At 42.1% G+C, this 9,799-nt stretch overlaps 2 protein-coding genes across 6 annotated transcripts; one reads left to right on the forward strand and one right to left on the reverse strand.

Moving 5' to 3' along the window:
• The first annotated feature begins 608 nt into the window (after positions 1–608).
• Positions 609–4,452, forward strand: LOC732744 (sialyltransferase like protein). Of its 2 annotated transcripts, NM_001112373.1 has the most exon segments (12): positions 642–777; positions 888–961; positions 1,366–1,455; positions 1,719–1,796; positions 2,490–2,590; positions 2,686–2,878; positions 2,963–3,053; positions 3,132–3,196; positions 3,285–3,439; positions 3,523–3,604; positions 3,720–3,829; positions 3,992–4,429. In NM_001112373.1, coding segments are annotated over 12 exon segments (1,347 nt in total). In that variant the 5' UTR covers positions 642–665; the 3' UTR covers positions 4,188–4,429.
• Positions 4,453–5,520: 1,068 nt separating this feature from the next.
• Positions 5,521–9,400, reverse strand: LOC103626530 (uncharacterized). Of its 4 annotated transcripts, none has more exons than XM_020538410.2 (4): positions 8,842–9,400; positions 7,746–8,732; positions 7,023–7,663; positions 5,521–6,415 (listed from the first exon to the last, which is right to left on the reverse strand). In XM_020538410.2, exons 3-4 carry the CDS (start codon positions 7,299–7,301, stop codon positions 5,960–5,962), a joined length of 735 nt encoding a protein of 244 aa, XP_020393999.1. In that variant the 5' UTR covers positions 7,302–7,663; positions 7,746–8,732; positions 8,842–9,400; the 3' UTR covers positions 5,521–5,959. The 4 variants fall into 4 exon arrangements, 3 of the variants coding, with proteins under 3 accessions (XP_020393999.1, XP_008645174.1, XP_020393998.1); XR_004849441.1 differs by having other exon boundaries at positions 6,174–6,415; XM_008646952.3 differs by lacking the exon at positions 7,746–8,732 and having other exon boundaries at positions 7,023–7,340.
• Between the last annotated feature and the right edge of the window lie 399 nt (positions 9,401–9,799).

The raw sequence follows: 9,799 nt of genomic DNA on the forward strand, positions 1-9,799 counted from the left end.
GCTCACATTTCCTAACACTCACTTTGGTGGAGGCAAGATGAAGAGAGATAGGAAGGGACGGTGACAGTGGCTAGGGTTTGGTATTACCCTAGCCACCTCACGAGAGATGGTGTGGGGATTAAATTGTGGTTGCTATTTTTACAAGTTACATGGTAGACACATTGAAATCGAGCATAATGATCAGTTCAAATAGAGCACAAATTATTGTAAAGGTTTAGAGTACGTCTGAACAATTTTCTTATTTAAACAAAAGTCTATATAGAGCGCAACGTTTACATTTTAGACATTTTAGACGATGGAATAGATGGGCTTGTGACCTGAACGTATTAAGGCCCTGTTTGGAGCTAATAGTTAGCTAATGGCTAATAATTAATTTATTAGTTTATTAAATCTAGTTAATAATTTATTAGTAGGTTAACTATTAGCTCTATAGATTTCAAATACAGCATAAATCGACGCAGAGCAGGAGATAATGAATGGAGCTGATTATTACTAGGCCCGTTAAAGAAACTGGGCTGTTTGCAGAGTGGCTAAGTTGAGCCCACCGTGTACGGCCCACGCAAGTAAAGCCAGAAGAGGCCCACAAAGACTTAACGTGCAACTGGGAAAGATGCTCCTCCCCACTCTCCGTCCTGCTCCGGCAAGAGGCGGCACACCGCGCAAGGATGCCACCTAGGGCTGCTCCGGCGCTGCGGGTGCTCCCGCTCGCGCTCGCAGCGGCCATCTTCTCGGGGCTCACCGCCATCCTCTTCTACCTCTCCGGCGTCTCCTCCTCACGTAATGCCCCCGTCCCGCTCCTCTCTCTTTCCCTCTCGTGTTCCAGTTCGCGTGTCGCGCAGGAGATCCCTGACAGCTGAACGGGTGGGTGGGTGGGTGCGTGCGTGCAGATAGCGGCTCTCGGCTCTCGGAGGCGGACCTGGCGGCGCTCGCCGCGCTGCGGGGTGGCTTCAGCAAGTGCGTGGTATGGTCTTGCTCGTATGCCTCCCTCTGGGCTGATTACGGTTCGATTTGCCTTACTGGTGTTCCTGCTCATCTCGTGCCGCATTGTCGTTTTCGCCTCTGGGTATGGGGGCACTACTTCGTCACAACCACGAGCTGTGGCGGATTGGGAACGTGGTTGCCTCGAGATTCTTGGTTCCGTGCGCCAATTGTTCCGAGTCCGAGGTTCACTGTTTAGTGTAGGAGGTAGCACTGTGACAGTGAGGTCTTTGTTCTGGCGTGAAATAAGATTTCATGGATTGTAGCGTATCTGTAGTTGAATTGGATGACAGTGGCTGCATAGATTTGCAGTGTCAGCAGCTTCAGGATCTTCTTTGCTGTCTTGGTTCAGACAGACAAACCTCACTTGCTTAAAAGTAACTGCAGGATGCAAATGGGCTAGGACTGAAAGCCGTGACCGGGGAGGACTACTGTCGTGTTGTGATACAATACCCAAGTGACACAGTTTCTAAGTGGGTAAGTGATTTCTCGCCGTGTTATTACAGGCAAAGCTTTTACTTGATACAGGTAGGACTTTTCCCATTTTAGCCTTACTAAGAAACAGATCGCAAAGTACATTTGGTTCTGTGCTTACCTAGCATCTTATGCTTTTGAAACCCTGCTGCATGTTCAGCCAGCAAATTATAGTATTTACTCTGTCGACCTTCTCTCATAACTAGGCTTGCCTGCCTCATGTCTATGATCATTTTTGTAGCTCTTATGGGCCTTTTTTTTTGCAGAGAGATCCAATCACCCATAAGGCTGAAAGTCTGTCGTTTGAGTTCAATCTGTGTGAAGCTGTGGCCTCATGGGAGCACGTGAGCATACTTTGTGTTCATAAGCCTATGTGATTAATGAACCCAATAAATCCAACACCATATAACGCTGCTTTCAAAAGTCATATGATGCAGCATTGGCAATGTTGACAAAGTCATACTCTTGTCACTTTTGAACCGTCCCATCTGAATTTGTTTTCCGAACCACGCAGGAGAACCGCGTGTCGTTTCATTTAAGAAGAAAAAAAAATACATCGGGTAGGCAGAAACGCCCCACCTGAAACACCGCACACACCCAACACGGGAGTACCCAAAGAGGAGTCACGACCCGGACCAACAGCCCTACCCGGCTAGGTCCCACGACCTTCTATATAGCTCCTGGAGGTTGGCAGCTCCGGCCCTACACCAAAGCAAACCTTCCTCTTCTATTAGCTGGAGAACCCGCCTAACATCCGGCTGACAGCCCTCAAAACACATGAGAGTTCCTGAATTTTCAAATCTCCCAAGCCACCAAAATGAACAAAGTGTTGAGCCCTTTCCGCACTTACTTAGGCGCCATCTTGATGGAGCGCACCCATCAGGAAAAGAAGCGAGTATCTGCTGTAGACGGTGCAAGAGCCCCATCTGAATTTCATAAGCACCATAACATATACTATACTGCAACGTTGGTCTATAGTTCTTCACGGCTACATGATTAGCTATCAATATGGTCACTTAATAGTTTTTCTCTCCCAGGTCCGGAACAGTACAACAGTACTCACAAAGGAGTACATTGATGCTTTGCCAAATGGCTGGGAGGAATATGCATGGAGAAGAATCAACAAAGGAATCCTTCTGTGGGTAGATACAAGTCTTTGCCATTTCACCTAGACTTATTAGGTGTGGTTTAACTCCAATAGATTACTGAGCATATTTGGTTCTGAGGTTGCAGGAATAAGTGCCAGAACAGAAGCCTCTGCATGGAAAAGCTCTCACTAGTTCTACCTGAGACATCACCATACGTTCCTCGCCACTTTGGTCGATGTGCTGTTGTTGGGAACTCAGGTGATCTTCTCAAAACTAAATTTGGGGATGAAATTGATTCTTATGATGCTGTCTTCAGAGAAAATGGTGCACCCACCCAGGTTTGTTAAGATGATCTGTTAGCTGGTCGGTTTTTCCCCTACATTTGGATATGCCCTCAACTCGTTCAATATATCCATATGCAGAATTACACTGAATATGTTGGTAGAAAGAGTACATTTCGCCTTCTGAATAGAGGATCCGCAAAGGCACTAGATAAAGTTGTTGAGTTAGATGGTAAGTCTGCCATCTATATTTTGTCCCCTATCAGTGAGATACAAATATGAAAAGGCATGCTGATTTTTATGGTTGCAGAAACAAAAAAAGAGGCACTGATCGTTAAGACGACAATACATGATATCATGAACCAAATGATTCGGGTAATTTAGCTTCGATGTTAGAAATCAGGCCACCTTGAGTACATGTTCTGTATTTTCTTATCTGGCTGCTGGAACTCTTGCTATGTAGGAACTTCCAATAACCAATCCAGTATACCTCATGCTAGGCACATCATTTGGTTCCTCAGCTAAAGGAACCGGGCTTAAAGCTCTTGAATTTGCCCTCTCCATCTGTGACAGTGTTGATATGTATGGCTTCACCGTAGACCCAGGTTACAAGGAATGGTTAGTGCATGTCGATCTCCACGCAGTGACAATAAAAAATTCTAGTCTACAGTTCTGTGCTTACAGCTGAAGTTATCTTTCAGGACAAGGTACTTCTCAGAGGTAAGAAAGGGACACACTCCACTACATGGTAGAGCATATTATCAGATGATGGAATGTCTTGGTGTGAGTTCCTTTCTTGCTCTAATGTTAGCTAACAGAACTGTTTGCACCCATGATGCTATGCTATTTTGTTTGTTACCCATGTGGTGTATTGATGTGAAAAGAAAATCATGTGCAGCTGGTGAAAATCCATTCACCGATGCGAGGAGATCCTGGCAGGACAGTGAGGTGGCTGCCTACCAAGGCTACCATCGAGGCTGCTAGAGTTGCTTCCGAGAAGTTGTTGAAGTAAGTTTTGGGGCCTTCCTTCCTTTCTCAAGCTATTTCGTCTGCTCGTAAGGATAGTTGCAGTTGTTTCTTGAGTGTTTGTATCTGCTTGAATCTCGGTGCTGTGTAAGCAAAACTGATGGTAACTGCATCGAAAGCTCAAACTTGGAATTGTCGCTGCAGGAGACCTGGTGCTGGAAGTGATGATCCTCTGGGGACTTGCACCATGATAAAGAAGCGCAGGAAAGGGAAGGCGCCAAACAGATCTGGTCTACGAGATGCTGCCATGAAGCACCTCGAGGACATGAAAGGTGCCGCTAGGTATCCCTTGGAGCGGAATGCAGGGGGTGGTTACCTCTGCATGATCAATGATAGATAGGACCGCGGCTGATTATGGCATCAGTTGCCCCCTCCCCCCTCCCCTCCACTTGAGTCGAAGAAAGGAATGCAGTTTGAGGGAACGAAAAGGCCGATTCTTTGATTTATGCAGCTGGTGTACAACGTTTGAGTGTAGAGAAAGTTAGGTGTAATGTTTTGAGTGTAGAGAAAGTTATATGTTGTGGATGGATACAAATGGTCAAATTGTAGCACTTTTGGTGCTTATAATACTAATTTCCGCTCGCTCTGTTGGGCCACGAAAATTAGACCAACTAGGCTGATCATAGTTGACAGAAAATAGCAGTGCTAATTTTTATGGGCTATTTATAGCTGATGGAAATTAGTCTAGCTAATGGGCCGTTGATGGAAATTTGATAATTTCTGTGCATAGTACCAGACGGAAAATTAGCTAATTTTTGTGGGTCGGGTTTGGCTAACAAAAAATAGCTAACTTTTGTTGTTCGTTCGTGAAAATAAACTATTTTTACCATTTGGTATGTGAGAGTCATCTGTGGATAGAAAATTAGATATTATTGATGAAAATTAGCTACCTTTTGCACAAACGCTAATCTTTGTGAACCTTTGACCGATGCAAATTAGGTAGATTCATGTTGTGAACTATCAACACTTGTGCTAATTCAATTGCTATCATACGATCGACACATCTCTCAGTGAAGATAAAGTAAGTTTTTTTTTTCTAAAGCCACATCCAATATAAATCATACTCCATTCGTTCTTTTTTATTTATCGTGTTTTAGTTCAAAAATAAACTAGCCTTTTAGTTCAAAAATAAACTAGCCGACGGAAAATATTCGAGAACGAAATTAGTATGTGAAGAAATCAACATTTTTACCGCCATGTTCTCAGTTTGCTGCACATGATGAAAGTTTTGTAGAGTCTCTTGGTACTTCCATTGCGATGCTAACACGACATTTTTTACAATAATTACTGATTACTGACAAGTACATGGTAGAGAAAAAAATGTAGCAATCCTTGAGCGGTAGCACATGCACCGTCTCAATCTTTCAAGTGGATCTTGCAGGCACCAAATCATCAAATAATCTAAATCATGCTATGAAGTTGTTGCGAGTTCATATAAGTAAACACTGCCCCTTCGACCAGCTGAGAACCTAATAGACAGCGTGAAGCCAAAACTAGAAGGGTGGCGATGGTAGTCTGTTCGATGTACATTGTTTTCCTCTATTATCTAATTTATAAAACTATTTTTTGTTAATTGACTTTCTCTCCCAGATCTAGACAATATTCACTTACGGCCCGTTTGGATGCCTAGAAATGAAACCTTTTCCAAGAAATAAATTCCAAGAAATGAATTATATAGAATTCAATCGACTAGAAAGTGATTCAATTCCATTATTTTTGTTTGGTTGTACAAGCAATTGAATTCCTAGAATTAAATTCTAGATGTTGTTTGGATACTTTGCACACAGAATTTGAATTTGAATACAAACAAGGATCTCTTGACTTTGCATCTGCTTAAAAATGAGCATGAACAATTTACAACTACCAGAAACTATTAAGTTCACAAATAACAGTTCCACAAAGGCAAGTCACACATAACAATTTCACAAAGTCATCAAATTCGCACATAAAAGTTCTACAAATACATCAAATCTTCACATAGCAGTTTCATAAAGCCATCAAGTTCGCACACAACAGTTTCACATAGCCAACAAGTTTGCACACAAAAGTTTCACAAAGACAGGTTCACACAATCAGTTCAACACAGAGATCTAAGTTCACATACAAGTTGTTTCACTTCCTTAGCTGCATCATAAGCCACCTCTTCCTCCTTTCCATTGGGAGTGCCATCATTGACTCAAACTTGCGTGCATTAGAGGTGAGGATGTCATAAAGCTCAAGTTCTGTGTCTTCATCAAGTCCTTCAACCTCTTGTAATGCGGCGAGAACTTCGGCGGAAGAGGGTAGCTTTGGACCATCATCTTTCAATGCAGATGTAAGCATGTCAAACTTATCACACCATATAGAGTTAAATGAATCATCTGATCTTTGTCTTTTTAAACTACTCGAGGAAGATACAGAATATGGAGCATCCTTGCCTCCGGTATCATTCTCTTTTGCCATTTCCTTTGAACTTTCAGCTGCTGTTTTAGCACCCTCTCCATTTGCTTGGTCTTTATTGTACACTAGGCTCAGTAGATCCCAAAACTTCACAACCTTATGTCTATATCCTTTTGCTTCCTTATTCCTCTACAAAAAAATTGTTGCAAAGATACATCAACAAATAAACTTGGAATTGAAACATAAACTAAGCTGCAAAAAAATGAAATAAACTACTAAGCAACAGTAGCATGTATGACCAATTTAGAGTAAAAATAAGAACTGTGCAACATATATGGCACGATGGTAAGCAATCTCTAAAAAAGGTATTATTAAAAGCATACACACTCATATGTACACTTAAATATACACTCATATGTACACGACAGCTAAATGTACACTCATATGTACATGCCTAAGCAGCCCAACAAGACAGGCCTAAGCAGCCAAGCTAAACTTATGTGTGTATGGGAATATGGTCTGAAAGTGCTGCCAAGGATATGAACAAACAGGTGGGTATGAATGTCTGAAAGTGCCTGACAATAATTTATTTGATTGATGGGAATATGGTTTTTTATGCCAACCCTCTCTCTATGTCAAGTCTCAATATGCTGTGGTGTGTAAGTAGATAGGCTGGCAGGAAACGACTCTTGCATAAGATAATTAACAGGCCTCTATCTAGCTAGGCACTAGTGGACAACAAAAATTGAACTGCAACAATTGAACTGCAAAAATTGAACTGCAAAAATTTTCTTACCTCAACATACTCATCCCATACAGTGTCACTATCAACTTTGAGCTTGTTCTTCTCCCAATCCCATCCAAAACCACTAGTGGACAACAAACCATTAATGATATTGTAGTGCTTATCAAAGGTCTTGCTGCGAGAGCTAATATTTTCCTTTGTAATGGTGACATTGCACTTCTCACAAACATTCTTCACAGCAGCTGTGTATACATGAGACTTCCACCCATTCTGACATCTATCACCTTTATTGTAATAGTCCACAAACGTATCAAGGAGTACCTTATCCATCTCATCATTCCAAGGAACATAGCCCCTTGTTTTCTTGTCCTACAATCAAAGAACCACACATATAAAAAACACAAACACAAAAATTCATAAATGACAAAGACATAGAAAACAGAAGCATACAACTATGAGCTTTGACCACGCCTCGCTTGATAATCAACAAACATTTCACTAGCTTTGGTGTCTCTAAAATTACCCCACTCATTAGTTGATTGAACATGCGTAATCAGACTCATTTCTCCTTGATTTTCAGCAGGAGCAGCAGAGATGAGACTATCAACTTCATGTATTAGAATATCGTCCATATCTCTTTGTCTATCTCTTAAAAAATTATGCAATATGCAGCAAGCATGGATGATCCTAATCTGCAAAGAATAATATGGCTAAATCAATACACAATTTTAAAACTAACGATTGAATTTCAATTGAATACCTACTATGTTATACCTGGTTTTCTAAATCAAAATATGAGCTGGTCCTCAAGATTGCCCATCTCATCTTCAATAGCCCAAAAGTTCTCTCTATCACATTCCTAGCCGTTGCATGGCGTAGGTTGAATAACTCTCTCGCAGTAGATGGATTGTTGCCTTGAATAGCCCATTCATTCAAGTGGTACCGTGTAGATCGGTACGGGGCAAGAAATTCCGGACCATTTGTATATCCAGCATCCACTAGATAGTATTTACCACTAGGAACAACAAATGAGTCCTCCCGTGACATGGCATCACGTAGTATGCGTGAATCCGAAGCCGACCCTTCCCATCCAGCCAAGACATACAAAAACTTCATTTGTCGATCACAAACCCCTAATACATTAGTGGTGATTCGTTGCTTCCTATTTCTATACCTACCTTGGTCAGTCAATGGAACATTCACATCGATATGTGTGCCATCTAGTGCACCTAGACAATCCTCAAACCATTTCCACTTTGGATCCTCAGGTAGAGTGGTTTCTGGATTAGGAAGCTTGATGAACTCATGACTTAAAAATAGAATCCCTCTAAGCACTTCGTTGAAGTGTCGACTGATTGGTTCAAGAGACCACCCATAAGTGCTACGGATCAACCTCATTTTGGTGTTATGACCTACTATAAGCAGAAAAATTGCAAGCTTTTCTTCTACTGACACATTTAAGGTATCCTGTAGGCCACTCTTTTCCCGTAAGATGGCACTCAAGTCACTAAAAGATCTCTTAGTTAGGCGCAAACTGTCATAGCAATAGACATTTGAACCCTGGTACATATTACGTAGCATTTGTTTTCTGGACTCGACATTTCTCTCTTGAACTTCGTTAGCATCTACGATGTGTCTAGGTCTCCTCCGTTGATACCGATTTGCAATAATAGCCATAATAGACACAGCTAATACAACAACTCTCTTTCGCTTCTTTCTCTTCCTTTTAATTTCCTCCTCGTTAGTATATTGAGTTGATATCTAGAACAAGTAATTTATATGCAATTAGACATGCTAGTTGAAAGCAAAATGCTCTACTCAAGAATAAAAACACTACTAGTAGGAGCACAAGGTGGAATAGGAGAAGTACCGATGTAGCCATGGAGATTGAAGGATTTGTTCGAGGTAGCTAGATGAAACTTGAGGCGGCAAATCCCAAAACAGCGAGCTGTTTTAGCACTCCTGCAAATGATTTGTTGGAAACATTACTTAACGCACAAAGGAAGAAGAAAAAGAAGATATTAGAACAACAGACAAGTAAAAAAACTGAAACTCAACAGGTTGAATATGATAAACTGTACATCAATCAGATGCCTACACAATGAATCGCCACAAGTCAGATAGTTACATCTGATGAAAAAACTGTACAACAGGATGGGAATTCTCCCTTCACCTACAGACCTACATCATTGTTGATAACAAGACGTGGGTTCTAACTTCTGGCCTGATAATAACTTCTCTTGTGTTTCAATTAGCGTGAAAGCAATATGTGGGGGAAAGAGAACTGATGGGACTATATTTGTGCACTTTACTCCCCTGATATGCCCTGGAAATTCTTGCTCCTGAATTCTGATGCATCAAATCTATTCTAGTCATAATGCTACTAGACCGGATGACTCAATTAGACAGACAAGTAGTATACCAACCATCACCTGACTGTTAAATTCTACCCCGACCAATTGGATGTTGTCAAATTCTGTAGCAAACTGTTATTCTTGAGCGACTGGATACCGGATCTTCTTCTGCTGCTTGTTACTTTTAGAATTTAGAAGGGATACATAGAAGGGATACCAGATCTTGAGCGACTGGAGGCGGTCCTTGGTAGCCTCGTTGTACTCCTCGAGCAGCTTGGCGAGGTCGTCGTCGCAGGTGTCGGAGATGAAGTAGGCGACGCGGGAGCCGTAGCCGAACTCGTCGCGCCCACGCCAGGCACGCCACGCTGGGCGCCGCCACGAACAGGAAGAACACCAGGTGCAGGTCGCAGGGCAGCGTGAGCGGTGAGCGATGCCGCGAGCAGGGAGTGGGGCGGCTAACCCTAGCCACTTTCT

The sequence above is a fragment of the Zea mays genome, chromosome 5, assembly GCF_902167145.1.
Source record: "Zea mays cultivar B73 chromosome 5, Zm-B73-REFERENCE-NAM-5.0, whole genome shotgun sequence".
Lineage (NCBI taxonomy): Eukaryota > Viridiplantae > Streptophyta > Magnoliopsida > Poales > Poaceae > Zea > Zea mays.